At 41.6% G+C, this 19,309-nt stretch overlaps 1 protein-coding gene across 1 annotated transcript; it reads right to left on the bottom strand.

Annotated features, from left to right (window-relative positions):
* Nucleotides 1-741: 741 nt before the first annotated feature.
* Nucleotides 742-3,515, bottom strand: LOC125885854 (transcriptional repressor scratch 2-like). The gene is made up of 2 exons (XM_049571659.1): nt 3,307-3,515; nt 742-1,553 (listed from the first exon to the last, which is right to left on the bottom strand). Exons 1-2 carry the CDS (start codon nt 3,467-3,469, stop codon nt 742-744), a joined length of 975 nt encoding a protein of 324 aa, XP_049427616.1. The 5' UTR covers nt 3,470-3,515.
* Between the last annotated feature and the right edge of the window lie 15,794 nt (nt 3,516-19,309).

Here is a 19,309-nt window from a genome sequence, read left to right on the forward strand (position 1 = left end):
AGTCTTTCTATAATTTTGGTTTATTACTTTTTGTAGGTATACAATGCATGAAAACAGCCTGCCTTTGTGAAGACATTTTGGGTGTTACACTATGTGCAGAAAAATAACAGCTAGAAGTAAGGCTGACACAACTGGTTGAGTATTTCAGTTCAGTGTGTTCAAATATAGGTGTGTTTCATCTTGTATTCAGGCATGAGGGCTGGAGTTTTAGTAATGATTTATTTTCATCTGTTTTATTGTCATCACCAAATTGATCAGACAGACAAATATAGAGTGTCAGAATATATTTTGGCTTTTGTTTACAACAAATCCAATACATGGCTTCAAATTAGGTTACGTTAAATTCAAAAATACATCAACCAATAATAAATAAATAATCTTCAGAACTGGCAAATAAATAGTTAAATAAATTAATAATTACACAAATACATTTTTTAACAAATAAGATATGTTTGAGGTAAATTAAGAGCTAGTTGACATATAAAATAATACTGGCATGTAAATTATTGCAATTCAATTTATAAAAAACAATATAAAATATTTTATATTTGTGATAAACACTGAGATTTTTATGAATTTCATACATAATTCCTGAATAATTTCAAGTGAGGTTATTGCTTATATCAAAAGGCAGGATTATGATGCATGCATTAGACAAGCCTGGGAAGTGGCAAGCTTTTCTCAGATTTTCTTGTATTAAAAAGTGTATAAATAGAAATGAAGAAGAGGAATATTTCCCAATCAGTCCTCAGAGCTGAAGTCATCCTCTGGTTGGTGCCCTTTGAAACAGGCCGACTCATAGTGCTTGTTCAGGTAGGACTTGAGTGCGAAGCTTTTGTGGCAGCGTTTACAGGAGTAGTGCTTGAAGGCTGAGTGCGTCTGCATGTGTGCGCGCAGGTTGGAGCGGTCAGCAAAGGCTTTTCCACAATGGGCACAGGCGAATGGTTTCTCCCCAGTGTGGGACCTCATGTGGCCCTGCAGGAGCCAGGGTCGACTGAAGGCTTTGCCGCAGACCGTGCACTCGTGCTTCAGGTCATGGGTCAGCATGTGCATGGCCAGTGCTGGCATGGACACGTACACTTTGTGGCAGGTGGGACACTTCCTTGCCTGCTGGCTGTCCAGGCTGCGGTGAGTCTGCTTGTGTCTGCTCAGATTGGAGGACGTGGCGTAAGACTTTCCACACTCGCCGCACATATGGCGCCCTTTGGATTTCCCCTTGGTGGGGCTGCTGTCTGCCGAGCCAACACCCTCGCTGCTGTCCGATTGGCTGCCTCCCTTGTGAGGACACCTCTGGTTAGGCCTCCGGCGAGAACGGCCGTCGGAGATGAGGAAAGCATTTATGCCACATGACTCCAATTCAGGGCCACTACTGTCTGACTCAACTGTGCCACTGGAGATGGGACTGTCTGGATGCTCCATGTCATGGTCAGAGAACTCTTCCCCGCCACTGCCACCTGGGGAGTACAGGGGCACAGAGGAGAGCCCAGTCTGCTCATGACCCGGCTCCTTTGTGTTCTGCAACACCGAGGGGATGATGTAATCATGGATGTAGCCTGGGAAAGGAAAAAGACAATTAATAAAGAAATGGAAAACATTTTTTTACTGGGATACATGGAACATCTTCATGATCTCAATAACCTCTGATGAAAAGTGCCCTCTTACCCAAAGCTCTAATCAATATGAAACCTATACAGGAAGCTATTTGTAAGTGCAAGGTTCAGCAAGCTTTGGGAATGAAAAATTAATGAGTCTTCGGTGCACAATTCTGCCCCAATCAATACCTCCACTGGCTCCAACAAGTGCTATCATAGTAGAAAAAATGTGAAAGGCACATTGTGGCTGAATCTGAGTCAAACACAATGTGCTGACATTGACAAAACAGTCAGCAGAGCAATAGTTTGGCTCCTGATCGATCCACCTGTCGCCGCCGCCTCGCAGCAGCAGCATCTTTGTGTGTGTGTGTGTGTGTGTGTGTGTGTGTGGGGAGTGTGTGTATGTGTGTGTGTGTGGGGGGGTGAAAACAGAGCATCTCAGCAGTGAAATCCCCTCAATCACTAAATCATTTTAATCAGATCATTCCCCATCTGTGGCGTTTTTGAGAGTGTTCATGAGGATGGTGGGGGGAGATTGAGTGACAGGTGGGGGACTGTGATTTGGCAAAGAAGGAAGGGAGGGGAGGGCAGGGTGTGTGTGTGTATGGTGGGTGGGGGGACTCTGATCTTGACAGCAGTCAATGGTATATTGAGCCCGCTGCCCCCCAACCCACACCCACACACACACACACACACACACACACACACACACACGGGAGCACAAAGGGAAGCAGACAGCTGGCATCCTAAATCTGGGGGACAAATGATTCAACTCGAACACAAGATCTGTGATGCTGTTGGTGGAGGGGGGAGAGGGGGTGGGGGGGATGAAGCTGCTCAAAGCACACATTTCTTTGGATGTTTCTAAAAGCCAGACACACACACTCACAGACACACCATATTGTTTGTATTGCAGGGTTGCTCTCATATCCAGCCTCTGTAGAAATCCCACGGCTGAAAATCTACTGTCTGCCAATGTACTGCTCATGTTGCACTTTATTGGATTACCTGCATCACTCTCTATTTCTCAGTCAATACCCATCTCCTAAAAACCCTGTTCCATCACCTCTCTCTGCTCCACATATGGATTGTGTTGCTGCAATCCTACTCCCTGTGGCTATCTAACATCCTGCAGGATCAGATGGAGAGAGATGGAGAGATGAACGAGGGGTGGGGGGGGGGTTGGATGATGAGAGACTCAAGGGCAACTGCACCATCTAAGGACAACACAGTCCCATGTGGCTATCTGCTTTCTCCGAGTATTTTTTTCCCTCCTTTCTAGTTGGACCTGACAAAGGCTTGCATCAGATTCTGCTTGATGCACATGTCCACATATATCTCATCATTCATGTACACAATAGTATTAAAGCCAAAGGCTGCCTTGTGATCTGGTTTGAGTATTAAGCAGATTGAGCCAGCGTGACCTGAATACTATTTAGCATCCACCAGGTTAGAAAACAAAAGTCCTGAGGCATACTGAAGGGGGGTGAGCGATGCCCGTGGTTTTTTAAGGGGGGGGGGGGGGGGGGTTCCAGGAGTGATTAAGTAGCGAAGACAACAACATAAACAATGCTGCATGAACCTCTGTTATTTCACATTTTCTCCTCCATTTTAGTGCGAAGGGCCACGTGGATCATCTTTAAATGAAGAAATCAATAGCTACTGCTGCACAAATACACTAAAAGTTGAACATACAGCTTAAAGAGAAACTCACCATTTTCACTCAAACGCACCGCCAAGTTGGTGGCAGACTCTGTGATGGCATGTGTCACAGTATAAGAGTCGTCCCAGTGCTGCTGGTGCTGGTGCTGGTGGTAGTAGTTGGAAGACGAGAAATCATGAACCTTCGGCTGCTTCACCAAAAAGGAACGTGGCATTTTCTTTCCCTGATTAAGAAAAAAAACTAATGCTAGAGCCTCATAGAAAAATGTGAACAGGCTGATGATGAAAAAAAGAAAAAAGAAAAGAGCAGAAATGTACTGAGCTTCCAGGCGGCCTGCTTGTACAGGCCAAACAGTGGAGGATTGAGAAAAAAAGATTAACAATAAATTGTGGACAAGATTTAAAGACAGAAGGAAAGAGAGAATGTAGTAAAGGCAGCAGCAGAGAGACAGAAAGCAGAGGACAGGGAGGATGGAGAGGAAGACAGAAAGTGGCGAAGGAGAAAGAGAGGCAGAGAGAGAGAGAGATGGCTGGACTAGCTGAGCTCAGCACTACTGCAGCCTTTTATATGTGGGGCACAAGCCCCAAAGATCAGGTGGTGCTTTGGAAGAGGGAGCTGCTTAGCATTAATCCATCAAACATCCCCGGGGACACACATCAAATTACCACGAGCCGTCTGTGCTTCTCCCTGCACACACACACACATGCACATACACACAGAGCAGTCAACTAACCCACCTCCTCCCACATCCTCCACCTCCTCCTCCTCTTTTCACCCCTCCGTCTCCCTTCTCCCAGGGAAGGAGAGCAGACAATAGTGGTGCAGAAGCACGTGGGTGACACTACACACAACATCTTGTCCTCCATTGTCTTTCAATGAAGTAGCTAACACAATTTATGCTTCCCCAAACACACACCCCCTTACTCCTAACACCACCACCACCTTTGATATTTCATCTTCATCATCCAGCTCTTTATAGAAATGTTAACCTGTGGGAGCACTGTCTTGGTGTGTAAATCAGATTATGGATTGAGTTGTGTGCATTTTCATCAAATTTACTATGTCACTATTAACTTACACACAAGAATCTGTGCTCAGATCCCATCATGCATCTCTTGTATGAAATCTCAGTACTAACAGTAGTAACTGTGTCTGTAGCACTGTAATGTACTGAAAACAGGAACCACATACGTATTTCTTAGTCTTGTTTACTTATTCTTTTTTATTTGTTCAAATCTTTTCACCTAACCAACTACTGTGTTTCAGAGACTTCACAGTCTTACAGTTTATATTGATGTTTTTCAAATGGTATATACAAGATACAATGTAGAGAGTGAAATATGCCAGATTATTTATTTCTGCTTTCATGGATCCTAAATTATGCAACTTTTCTCTCTTTTGGTTGAAATGAAATCTTTTAAGTCCTACAGAGCATGTTGAAAAACAACAACACTTTTATTAGTTGGGTTTTTTTTGTTGTTTGTATGTGTGTCATACCCTAAATATACATTTGAAAGCACAAATAGTGCTTTAAAATGATCTAGTGAGAGGTAAGGGACTTTTTTGTCATCCTGCACATTGTTTTCCTTTTTAAATGTCATTTGTTTAATTGTATGTTGTGCTAATGAATAAATCTTTAACTAGATAAAAGGTCTGTACCTATTTATTTATCTATTTATTTTAACATACAAACCTTCTTTGAGGTTTTCGGATGAAGCTTCTATTTATGATGTGATCACCCTAATAGAAAATAAAAAATAAAATAAGAAAATGAAAAAGTATTGGTAGACTGCTGCTGGACTGCCACGTTAAAGGTCCAGTGTGTAAGATTCAGTGGTACCTAGTGGTAAGTCTGCAGCATGCAGCCAAATGAAAATTGTGCCAAGCAACCCCAGTCTCACTCCGAAGTCGAATAACTAGTGTTTGGGCAGACAAAAAAAAAGCTGTCCTTTCAGGTGGGACAACAACCAGTGACTTTCACCCAGAGGGCCAGTGTTCGTTTCTCGTGTGATTGTAAAGCCAAACCGTGTTCTTTTTCGTGAATACAACCACGTGCATTTGTTGTTGAAGTTAAAAAAACACAGTTTGCGGTGTTGTACCAACACTGTTATTTTGAAAGATACTTTATGCAAACTGTACATTTCCTGTGAAAACAGAAGAGTATTTTGAAAACAGACAATGCCTGTAACAGGCAGAAGTTGACATGATGTACCAGAACGTCAACAACCAATGCACCCAGGATACCTTGCACATCTTATCTCAACGTGGAAAGTCCATGACCAAACGTCGATATGTGATGAGGTCAGAGTTAGAATGTGTTGGCCAAGCATGTAGGAGAATTATGTTGGCTGACATGAAAACACAAAGAGCCCTATCTAGAGCCAGTGTTTGGTTTGTCCATTCTGGGCTACTGTAGAAATGACATGGCGGACTCCTTGAGAGATGGCCCACTCCACATATACAAATAGTATATCTGCTGTGCAGCACTGGAATGTTGATTTAGAATTCAAATCTCACCATTATGAATGAAGCTTTAAAACTTTAAGATATTTGGAACAGCTGCATGAGTTATATGTGACCTCTTTGTCACAGAACACTGTCTCATGAACTGAAGTATCATTCTAGCACCAGTATGGAACATAATAGATTTTGGGGCATGTACTGACCTTCCAATCATTAACTATACCATGTCTCATTTTTCTGATGGCCCAAAATTCAGAGCCACATTAGTCCAAAAAATATCCCATTGCACCAAAAGCCCATTTCTCCAACAGTCTTTTATCCCCAAAATGGACGGTGTCGGCTTGGATCATGAACGACAATGAGTGTTGTGCACGATAATAAATAGTTTTATCCTGTTTAGTATGTTGTGGTTGATGACAGCCGATGCTGTCTAGCATGTTTGATTTTTTATTTTATTTTTGGTCTTCCATTACTCTTTGTTACAGCTATCGTTTTGACCGATAGGAACACAGAGCAATCTGCTGCCATGGACAACTGTGTGGCAACAACACCCCAGTCTTTTTAATATTTCCTCTGGGGATGTCACCACGACAGAGTAAAAAAGGAAAACAATGAAATATAGAGGCACTTCAGCAACCCTGTGAGTACTGCCATTAGCACCAAGCTAGCTAAGAATGTTAATTGTTCATAATGGAGGCGGATAAAGAATTCACAACTAGTGGCAACTTTACTCACCACAACTGCAGAGAGTACCAGCTTCAATCAAACGGACTGCATCAGATGCAGGCGTTTATTTCTCATTCCCTCTGTGTTTTTCTATTTTTATTTTTAATGTACTCCCATTTGCCTTGTTAAATTGAATGCATCACAACGACATTTCAAACTCAACACTTTCTGTATCTGTGTAAAATTTAAAGCCCCTTAGTGTTTCAGTGGAGAGAATTGCTTCATTTTCTTAAAAGCCTTTTATTGTGAAACATTTGCAGGAACTTGTTGTGGAGGATTGAGTGACTTGCACGGTCTTCGTGCGGCACTTCAAATGTAGCTCCTGCCATCTGATGGCACTTTTTACGTTACTACAAAAACAGATCAGCTGCAACATGAACACCCACAATAATAATGATAAAAATCCAATTACATCCTGCATGTCAAACCAGCGTAGTCAGTCATGTCTGTCGGCCAAGTCACAGCAAGATTTTCTCCATAATCACCTAATCTGACTGATTCTTGGGACCATAGACTGTATGTAAAGATGGATGGTGCGTCTCAACTTACCCCAATTGTACAAAAATTAATCAAAATTATCCCAGATACAGCCGCTGCCATCTTGCTCTGGGGACATTATTTGGAGCCAGAGTCTGTGCAGACAGTGACCTATACCTGTATCAAATTCTACCCCATACAGCTGTCTGACCATTCGCGAGCAGTGCCACTGATAGCAGGCACACCGATTGGTTCACACAGCTACCAGTCATGACCTCAGTGGTAACACTTTACTTGAAGGTATCTACATAAGGGTGACATGACAGTGTCATAACTATGACATGACACTGTCATAAACTTGTCATAAACATTATGTACATGTCATAAACGCTTATGACTGCTGTCATTAAGTGCCATTCAGTTTTTGTAAAGACAAGAAGAAGAAGATGCCTTTGTCTTGTTAATCTCAAGTTGTTATGACAAAGACATCTTCAATGTGTTGCTGAGAAACATTGAGTTTCAACATAACTGCTACAAAATAATGTACAAGTGTAACCTATCCGTTGTTTTCAGAAATGTACAATGCCAACATTTTTTCCGGTGATGGGTTGTCTAACTACAGGGAGTGTGTACTTTTGAAGAGACAGAACTTTGGAGCAATAAGTGTTTGTGTTTAGGATAACAGGCTGTCAGAGTGATGGACTTCCAGTCTCATAGTTAATTTTTCAGACTAACGGGGCTTTGGACTTTCAAATCGTTGGAACACCGGCCACTCCCCTCCTCGTTTTTATTGTTTGTTGAGAATCTAAAAATTCTCTGTGAAGAGTTGTGTGAATTGAAATTCTGTATAGAAAGATGATGCATGACACAAGGTAGTGTTTCAGCTGTGTAAAACAATGTATATATGATGCAAATAAACATGATGTTAGATTCCCTGTATTTCTGGGACGTCAGCCTGTAGGTTTAACATTTCTATTTTTCACTTCCATCCTCTATATGTCCCTGGCAGTTTTATGTCTCTCTGAAGACCCCTCAGCCCTCCATATAACCGTATAACCCTCATCTGGATAAAAAAGGCCCCCACGGTGACTTCCGCTCCGTCGGCTGTGACAGGCTGACCTCTGGGAGCCTACAGGGTCATGAGGTCAAATTCTGGTCGGCTGAAGAGGCGGCAGCAGCTTAACTGCAGCTTGGACAGCTCATCCACAGATGGCTCTGCAAGGTACAGTTCGGTATGACTGGATCATAAAAAATCTCACAGACAGATGTCGATGGGAAGTATTTTTATTCAGTACTTTATACAGTGGCACTTTCACAGAAAAGAATTCATCTCTGGGCAGGTCTACTGTGAAAGCAACTCAAAGGTGCTGTCTCCCCATCTTATTATTTATTTTTCCTACTGTCAACAAATCCCACTTTCACATCCAAACCAACAATGAATGTATCCTAACAAGTATTGAGTGTGTATTCAAAGCCTGATATAGCTTCCTTTTCACATCAGTGATGTACACTGATACACTGGGTGAAATGTTCTTTTACTACCATAAAAGCACACACCGTAGTTTGTTTTTTTGTTTTTTGTTTTTTTGACTCGATCTCTCTTTCATGTCCTGCTGTCTTAAATTCTCACTAAAGCACCAAAATGTTTAAAATTGTCCCTGGACAGCAGTTCTCTTAGTTAGACAGCCCAATTTCCAGAAGAAAACGTGAACATTGTACATTTCTGCAAACCTTGAATACATTACTTTTGCACATTTAATTCATATCAACATTTCTAAAGTAACGTATTATGTGAGCTGACTTTGTAATTGGGGGTGGAGGGGATGGTGGATGGTGAGATGCCTGCTAAGCTGCAGACCACTGTTTGAGACCACCAAACAACAAAACCGGTTTTAATCTGCTAATCTCAAGCCCGGAACAGAGTATTTCCTAAAATGTTGAACTGCTATTACTTTTTATAATTTAGGAGTTTTGTAGTAATGCACTTTTTGTTTTGCTTTCTTTCTCATAGCTTCATCTGTCATCAGGCATGTAATCATTCTCACTATCCACCATATTTCCCTTCATTGCTGTGGTTTTTCCATTTTGAACAGCATCTGCAGCTCTCGCTCAGCTGCTCCCCCGAGACTCTGACATCCATGGGAGCAGAGGCCAGTGACTTGTGTGATTGATGACCCCCAGAATGGAAAGGAGAGAGATGGACAGATTCCTTTTATCAGGATTGAGGTCTGACTAGATTAAAATGCAGTTGTACAATGCCTCCTCCCCCATTTTTTTTGGCATCCCCGTTGGACTCCTTAGCATCTCCACTCTGTCCCCTGTCATTCACTTCACCTGACGGCTGGGACTTTTTTTCCTCATCTTTGCCACTGACCTCTCATCCCGCCACCTCCCCATTTGAGGTGACACAGTGCAGACATGGTCGATTGTGCGAGACTTTAACCAGTCACTTTCAAATTGACTTGAGGTGTTTTGTTATTTGCTTCTATAGAGAAGTGTGTGAGACAAATCTCAGTGGAGCATTCTTAACACCATTTGCACAAAGCTGGTTGGTTTAAAAAAAAATGTATGAAATGTGTTGGAACATAAATCACGAGTCACTCTCAACAGCTAACCACAATCAACCCTTGAAAAAACATGCAGAATGAAGAGGGGAAATTCTCCTTTTTCTTACTCAGTAAGTACTGATTAAAAGAAAAGAGACAATCACTCTCATTCACTGGCGTGCAGCTGCCTTATTGTCAGATGGCGGAGTGGGAGATTTTTGTGGAGGTGCTGAAAAGATGCCTCAGTGAAAAGGACCTGCGTTTGTTTTTCAGATGGCTCTCTAATGACTGGATGTGATTAACACAAATTATCTCACTTATCGCCGCTCAACAGGCTCAGATAGACAGTCTCTGGGTGCATTCTCTGCAACACTACTTAACATGCATTTAATCAGACTGTATCACACACACAAGGACAGCAATGGCCAGATTTCTCGAGCAGAAAGACTCCATTTCTGGAGGTGCAGTTTCTCTTTGTGACTTAAAAGCAGACATTATTACAAAAATGTTTTGTGTCAAAATATGCCATGTTTGTTAGATGATATCATACCGATCATCAGGAAAATCTCTCTGCTCGAGGCTATTTTCTCATCAAGAACATCACTGCACAAATCCACCTTTGTGCGTAGGATTGAAATACATGGAGAAAATACTAGAAAGAGGACAAAAGATCTTCACCTGATTTACAGATTCTTTTATTTATTTGAAGAAAAAGCAGTTTCTTGGACTTTGTAGTTCACAAACGGACAGACTGACAGAATTCTGGGCAAAGTTGATTGTAAACAGTTATTATATATTTTTCATGTTGTTAACAGATCTCAATAAGAGACCAACACCAACAATGTGTTTGTACATCTTTTAATATTCTCTGACCTCCAAGCCGTGTCCGTTTCATGAAAAAGGTTAGCCCAGGTTAGCTTAACTCAATTGGATGAAAAAAAGGTGATTAAAAACCCCATCACCAAAGTCTCCCTTTTTTTTCCAAGAAATAAAATAGCAGTGTTACTGCATTTTGTGAGATATTAGCAATTTACTACAGGCATAATGTTATTATAGGTGCAATCCAATCACCTGAATGAATGTTGGCATTGTACATTTCCACAAACATCTGTTCGTTATTATCAGTGTTGAGAAAGTTACTTTTTGAAATGTAATAGGTTGAAAATTAGTTGTTACCCTGTGAAAAATGTAATAAGTAATGTAACTTTTTTAATTAACTTCATCAAGGTAATGTAACTTGTTACACTTGATTACTTTATGACTACTTAGCGGGCAAATGTTTTAAACTGGGCAATAAAGCTGACAGAGTATCCAGAAATAGGCTCTGCCATAAGAAGACATTTCTGCAAAGTGAAAAGATGCAAAGCAACAGAATGGTTGTTTTATTCTACATAGAAGATTTTTACCAAGGAGAATATAATCGGATGTAACCCCTTTGTTTTTACCAACATTTTGATTTGTAACCATAATTTAGTTAATTTTTTTCCACAGTAATTGTAATTGATTACAAATACATTTATTTGTAATTAAATTACATGAAACTAGTTACTCCCTAACACTGGTTATATGTAGCAAATATGTAGAAACTTTACATTTCTTAATGTTACTGTGGTTAGCATGTGGTAAGGTTTAGGCACGGGCAGATTTGGTTATGGTTAGGAAAAGCTCTTGTTTTGGTTTAAAAAAACTGGGTTTTAGTGACATAATCATGGCTGGTAAAAAAACCCAACAACTGCCTTTTTTGGCACTATCCACAGCAGAAACACAGCGATGGGTTGTGAAAAAACACCCACATTTGGTGGTTTGTGAAGTTGCTGAAGACACAGCCATGACCAGTGTTGGGCTAGTTACTCTAAAAATTTAACTCATTATTAATAATAATAATATTACTTTACTTATTACTCCCTGCCAACAGTAATTTGTTACGCTATTCATGATATTACTTTTCCTTTACACCCCATAAAATTGGTAATTACTTATGTTTCCCCCCAGAATTCATGTGTGTGCCTCTGTGTGAATGTCGGGGTAATCACTACTAAGTGTGGCTAAGGCTAAATAGCTTGCAAAGGATTTTTTTTTCACCTGGGCTCTTCAGTTGCTGGTGCCTGGCCTGGATTTAGTAGAACTACCTGCAGTAATAGTATTCTTGTCATCTTTCCACCCGACAAATTCAATCAGCTGCTAGGGTATTTCCATCTTCCAAACTAGCTTGCTGCTCTGTGACACACAAGGTACGCTCCTGTGTTAGTTTTGGATGATCACGGACAGCGTCTCAACTTTTATGTGCTTTGCATCTTTTAAAAATACATATATTTTTTCAAAGGAAATGCAGTGCATACAGTCTTTTTCAAAAGAAACTTACAACATAGGTAAAACACAACAAAAGTCTGTGTTAGGTTTAGAAAAAAACATAATGGTATTGCTTTAAGTAAGTACGGTTCTTACTCATGTAATGTCACAAGTGAAGCATGATACTCATACTAGCACACTATGATGTTTTTAAAATAAGTTAACTGAAATTTGGTTTCACAAAGGAAATGAAGAGCAGGCTCCTGGGTAAAAGTCCAGTGTTTTGACCAATCCTCCTCCCCTCCCACCCACCTCATACAGACTTTCTCACCCTTTATGCAGCAGTAGTTGGCAGTGGCGTCAGAAATAGCTGCCGCAACATGCGTATCATCCGGCAACATCAGGGAAAAAAAAAAAAAAAAAAAAGGTTTTCTGGTGAAAACTGTTCACAGTGAAGGCTGTGGATTACTAATTACTGGGGTACAACATTTTAAAACCCAGATAAATATTACTAAATCTATCTGCAAAGCTAGATACCACATGAGAAAGGCGAGAGAATTTTTTAATTTTTTTTTTTTTGTAATTTAGGTGAAGCAATCAATCATGTTTCATGTTTCTCATTCTGGGCCCATGTAAAGGACCTCAGTCTGAGCAAGAACATTAGTTGTGTTTCCATTAACATCTTTTTATGAGCTTTTTTAAGTATCACATTAAAAAAAGATGTATGTAAATGGGAAAATCTGATAAAGTGCAAACAAAGTTTTATGCTTATTGGAGGTAGTTTTTGCCTTTTTATGAAAACTCCTTTGCTAATGAAGTTTCTGATTTAGGAAACATTCAACTCACATGCATGATCAGCTGTTTCTACTGTCACTGTCTTTCCATTTATTCCTGTAACAACGTAATTTTTCTTAATCCCCTGATATAGCTGACATGAAAGAACAAACAGAACTCGTCCAATTAAAATACATTCCTGAAGACCTCTCATTTTTCTCTTGTACATGGGTTAGATGGCCAAGGTGACAAATCTTTTATCCAGTTCAAAACCTCTTCTTCTGCTCTGTTATTGCTGAATTTCAGCCATGTGTAAAGCCTCCTACAGACTGTGAGATTTTAGCAGTGTTAGATACATGGATCTAATAAACTCAGGTATGACAGCAAGTTTGATGTATGCAGACCATACAATGACAGTGCCTACTGAATTGCAGGCCACAACATCAGATGCAATAGCTTCCCATACTGAGTGCACAAGGATGCTGCACAGGTTATTACTTCTCTAACTATGAAGCACAACATAGAGGGTCGCATTATTAAATAACCTGTGTAGTCTGTGTGTGTTTGCTAGCTGCTAGGTTGCTCACCTGGCAGCTGCAACTCCACCGCTATTTTACTTCAATGCTTCATCCTTCTTTACGTGATAATGGTAAGGGGAACTGCCCATTGGTCCAACAGCCCATTGGTTCGACACCCCATTGTTCCGACCACATTGTTCCAAAGTTCGTTCCGAAATCATCATGATGCCCTGTGGTTAAGGTCTGGTTAGGTTTAGGCACAAAAACCACTTGGTTAGGGTCAGGAAAAGATCATGGTGTGGGTTAAAATGAAAAAGAAAGTGACAAACACATAAGCCGTGAGCCTGCTCCGCCTCAAGCCTTTCCCAGCTGACCCAGAGCCAGTTGCGGCGCACCATATGCCCGCCATGAGCCGTTCAGCATCGCGGACAGTCAGACTAATGGGATGTCGAACCAATGGGCTGTCAGACCAATGACCTGGACCCATGGTAAGAGCTGGAGGACACATCATACAGGCAAGGCCTCTGCTGCCACAACTCCACAAGGCTTTCCTCTTTGCTGGAAACCCACATGTCTGTTAGCGCATTTTGCCTCCATGGCGAGCTGCTATCTGTTTGTTAGTTTGGGTTTAGCACCAGTGCATCATTTCATGCTACATTATTGTTGGTTGGTTAGCTGACATAGGTGGTAACAGCAGTCATACAGTAAGATGGTCATCCCAAATTTCTTACACTGTCAGTGCTTCATCACAGTGCTTCATAAAAAAGCGCTCCCGGCGCTGTTTTTAATGGCGTGCTCCGCATGGATTTGTTTCTATGACAATAGTATCTTTCTAATAAATTAGCTAGATAGCTAGCATAATGCTAAATTAACAGAGGGTCAACTACACAGTAAACAACAAGCTTACAAAGCCAACAGTTATAAAAGCACAACACTGACCAGCAACTTTCAGTGTCTGCCAGTCGATCTGCTCCCAAAAAAACTAGGCTGTTCTGTCTTTGTTGTAGCCTAGCTAAAGGAGCAGTTGTGGTATCACCTGCACCTTTCTGAAAACTTCTGAGATTTTCAATTAGAGGCACTTGGAGTGGCTGCACAAAAAGCAATACAAAGATCGCTCAGAAAAAGACACTGGGCATGGCGTCTCTTCCCTAGGGGGGGCGCATGTGGCTGCATACACTCTCTTGTCATCGGGAGCCACTGACAAAAGATGCCAGTGATGGGAAAAAACGTTATGTGGACACAGGCTCTGAAGTGTAGCCTATAGCGCCAACTTCTAACCAAACTATGCTTTTCATAGTCTAGTTTATTAGCTTCTAAACAGTTGGAAACGCATCTAATTCGCATTTTGTTTATGCAATACATGTATTTCAAAAGTAAAATTCGCTTGACAACTGAATGGAGACACAACTAGTGTCTTGCCCTGTTAAAAGCATTTCTGCAGAAAGTGTCTGCACTCTGCTGCAGCCCTTAAAGAATGATCTTGCAGCACACCTTGGTGAAATAAGCCAGTTTATTGCCTCACAGTCCCTGTCCTGGTGTCCTTGACACCTGGTATTGACAGAGACCTCCTCAGAGCCTACCTGACTTCGTTTTTTCCCTGGACACTCGCCTTGGACTTCACCCTGCCAATAATGCTGCATATTTCTGGCCTGGGGCCTATATCACTCCTCCATTTCTGTTCAATACACAATCAACTGATGGTGTCAGTGGGGGTGACATTGTCTCTACAAGTGTCATTCGCCGGCCTTGAGAGCACTTACACTAAATGGCTCTTCGCCAAATAGCCCTTCAGCGCTGGCCAGTTCAATTGCACTGTCAAAAGGAGAATTACCTGCCGCGAGGCCCCAAATGGGAGCTCTTGCCTGATAAAGGACACCAGGAATCATTTAGGCTAATGTCTCCACATTAAAGGAGCTCGTTTCGCTGCGAGTGAGGAATCGAGGCTAAATCGCCACATCTGCATGAACAAGGGATGGAGAAAGTGCTGTCGATTTGTCTTAATTGAGAAGCACGTGGCAAGACGGTGTGTGCGTGTGTGTTAGTGTTAGGGAGGGTGAGAAAAAAGTTTCAGTGAGTTCCAGCTGTATTGCTACAGAAACAGACTGCCTGCTTGTTGGTGGATAAGGTGGGGTAGGGGGGGCTCATGAGGGAAAGTGAGGTGGGGAGGGGGTGTTGTTGGGAGGCCTCTCACCCTCACACACCCTTTGTCTCCTGGCCATCTGCTGGGGTTCCATAATGGTTGTGAGGGTGAGTGTGTGTTTGGGGAGGGGAGTTGGAGGGTAGTGGGGTCGGGTAAGGAGGGACGTATACATTCCGTCACCTGACAATAATCCACACTGCAGAGCCATGGTGGGCCAGGCCAAGGCAGGCCAGGCCACATGAGGCTGCAGACGCTCTGTCATACTGAGGGAAAAATTTACAGCCCCAGTGACCCCACTCAGATGACTCTCCATTTCCCAAACACTCACTCTGCTTTATTGCTCATTTTGTTAAGGAGTGGAAGGCTGTGGAAGGTTATTAATGACAACTCGAATAAGTACATTTTAAAAAACAACCTGGCAGATTTCAGAGAGCAGGAGGACAAATTTCTAATAAGAAAACAAAAGCTCTAATTCCTGATGGGTTCACACAGTGTGTATTGTGCTCTCAGTATTGCGTCAAGCAGATTCTGAGCACTTGGGAATGTGATAAGGCACACACTAATAGTTTAGTTTTGGGCTAGTCAGCTAAAAAGTCACATTTACATATCACTAACTGGTCCTGTCAAATCCATTGTGGAGGTAACATAGTTACCTGCTCGATATGGTTTACTGATAATGGAACTGTTTCGTTGTTGCACCACACAGAAGTTGCAGGGAGGAGGTCGAGGTGGATGGTAACTGTGCAACATGCAGAGCTCTGATGTCTGATGTCAGTTGCCTAAACCCAACCATAAAAAAATAATTCATGAATGTTGTAGGAAAACAAATAGTTTTTCTTTCAGAGTGTATATTTGCTGCTACAGATCAGTAGTAAATGTAATTTTAAGGGGAAAGGGTTGCAACAGAACATGTAAATATTTGTCTGTTAGGTTTCATCTAAAGCCTGACAGCCTCTGTGGCTGTGAGACAGAACTGATAGATGTTCAGTCTACTAGAAAATCTGCAGGTCAAGCCTGGGGTTTCATGTTAACTTGGCGATGCATCCAGACGGTGCCTGGATAGTGTGACATGTGGTTGTGCTGCTGCTGCGGTCCTGCCAGATGCCTCCTGCTGCTGCTGTTATCATTAGTCATACTTCTACTGTTATTATACACATATGATTATTGTCACATATGTATACTATCAGATATTAATATATACTTTCAACATATTGTACCACAGTAGCCAGAATTATAATTATAATATTATTACTTTCATTAATGTTGTTGTAAGCTACTGTCATTATCATCTGTCCTGTCTCCCTCTCTGTCTCTCTCTCTCTCTCTCTCTCTCTCTCTTTCTGTCTCATTGTGTCATATGGATTACTGTTAATTTATCATGCTGATCTGTTCTGTACGACATCTATTGCACGTCTGTCCGTCCTGGAAGAGGGATCCCTCCTCAGTTGCTCTTCCTGAGGTTTCTACCGTTTTTTTCCCTGTTAAAGGGTTTTTTTGGGGAGTTTTTCCTTATCTGCTGTGAGGGTCCTAAGGACAGAGGGATGTCGTATGCTGTAAAGCCCTGTGAGGCAAATTGTGATTTGTGATATTGGCCTTTATACATAAAATTGATTGAAAAAGGTACAGTGAGAGAAAAATGGCAATGACCTGTCTTGATAATTTTTATCGGCCAAAATGGTGAAACTACACACCAAAGGATCACGCTGTGATTTAGATTTTAGGATATAATGTAAATTTGCAGTAACCTACACACCTGCCTACACAGTGATACGGCTAACTATTAGAATCACACAGATAACGTTACCTAACAGTTACTAGTGTGCTTAATAACAGAGTCAAGCCATTTCAGTGTCAGTGTGAGATTGTTGGAACATCCGGATTTTAACTACTGCCACTGTGTTAGCTCGTGCTAACCGTGCAAAGACAGCAAGAGGAGAGTCGCTCGCTGACATGGTCATTCAGCGCTGTTTCAAACGACATTACAGCTCATTGACTACAATGAGCTGTGGCTGCCCTTCTCCTTTCCACCCCCCTACACTCACAAAAAGATTCTAATTCTGTGGGAAATACTGAATGCTTATGATAAGAAGCTTCAAGAAGCGAGACAACATCTGAACTATTTTTGCAATTTTCACTTGCTCCCACAATTTGGTTCATTTCACATGCATCACAATTTTTTAGAAAAGCTGCCATGAAATTATGCGATTCAGGCTGCAACAAACACAATAACAGCCTGCAAAATCCTGAAAGGGACTGATAGCTTGACTACAGAATACGTATATGTGGTGAATGTGACCATCTAACAGCAATATTATCCACATGACCTGTGAATTTATTAGCCTGGAAATCCAGACCCAAATCTAGAAGGATTTAGGGTCTGGCCATGAGAAATGAAAATGGCCCAACTCGAGGGGCGGCAGCAAGCATGCATTTGTAAATATCACTGCACACAATTGGATAACACTACGACCAATCAGAACAATACACGGGCTGACGTATCCAGAGCGCTACCAGCGGAGCTAACTGATAGATTAGACTCTTGCTGTATCTGGTCGGCAAAACAGCAAAAACATCCTTCTTGCAAAGGAAAGACTCGAGCGCCGTCTTCTGTTCCTCTTTTAGAGAAAAAGCCAAGTCTAACTCGTTCACTGTAGCGGCCAAAGCCGTTTCAAACTTTACTGACTGATTCCGGACTTCGTCGTCGCAGCGCTGTCGTCATCTGTTTAGCTCGCCTCTGGCCCGCCTATATCAGATACACCGATGTGATTGGTGCAGCTCGGTTTCATGGGCATAGGTAATGAGCATCATTACTGATTGCCAGAGTGACTCGCTGAGCAAATTCAAATTGTGCTCTTGCAAGAGCTCTGGATTTCCAGGGTGTGAATTTATTACAAAAACAGTGGAATTTATTTTAACAACTAGTCACAGATTGTAATATTAACGAGTACATTGCCTGTCTAGATGTAGCATTTTGACCAATGCAAATTTATTGTACTGAAATGCACCACTATTGTGTATTGCTGCAAACTGACAACAAATATTTGCTCAGTTTCTCATTATGATGTTAACTAGTATACCATAGAGCAGTGATTCTCAAACATTTAGTGTCAAGGACTGCTAAAATGATACACCTTAGATCACAGACCCCCATTTGATAAGATTTTGCTTCAGGGACCTCCATCTGAAAAAAAAAAAAATGGTTCTTAGAAATGATTAAAACTAAAATTCTACAGTTGTCAGCTTCAGCTGAGGAAATAATCCCAGAGGAAGTCAAACCTATGCTCAGAATAGGCACTGTTATGTGTTTAATTATGCTAATGTGTCTCTTTGCTTTCCTCACCTGTGTCTCTTCCCTGCATCCTATCTCCTCCCAGTGAGAATGTGAGGTGCAATGAAGAGACACGCAGGACACACCTGTGTTTCCTTACTCTAAGCTCCACCAGAAGTCTCTACGTCTCCTCAAGGTGCATTTAAGGGATTGGAAGATCCTCCATGATGACAGAGGGGGAATAATTTCTAGGTCACATGAGGAGAGAGCATGTGAGGAAGCGTAATAATGAAAAGCACCCTTATTCACATTGGGTTTACTTCTATAGTGAGTTAAATAGTGAAAATAAACTATTCCTCATTTCTCTGGGGACACCCTGGACCCCCCTCAAGGACCCCTGAGGGTCCCTGAAACCCTGGTTTAGAACCACTGCCATTTACCAAATTATTTCTTTCTTTCTCAACATACAACATATTTTTTAATGGTGGCTGGTAACAATATGCATAAAGCAATGTGCAAAATCTTCTCAATCTATGTTCACCCTCATCTCTGAGCTTTTTGTGTCTCACTTTGCTGCCTTTACATCGATAAATGCTTCACTTGGTTACATATCTTGCAGAAGGTTTTGTTAAAGACTCTCAAAGGTGAAAATACAGGCCAGTCAGCTGTTTACTGCCCTCCCTTCCTGTGGACTTTTGCAGTTTATGATCTTCAGAAGCAGGGAGGAAATAGTTAAGTCTTGATGAGTACTGAAAGCAGTACACAGCGTCATCAGCTGAACTGGTCAGACTGGGCTAGCAGCCTGTCACTTCCATTGAGATCTGTAGTTAAACTGGTGTTACCGGAGGACTAG

Source organism: Epinephelus fuscoguttatus, linkage group LG1, assembly GCF_011397635.1.
Source record: "Epinephelus fuscoguttatus linkage group LG1, E.fuscoguttatus.final_Chr_v1".
Lineage (NCBI taxonomy): Eukaryota > Metazoa > Chordata > Actinopteri > Perciformes > Serranidae > Epinephelus > Epinephelus fuscoguttatus.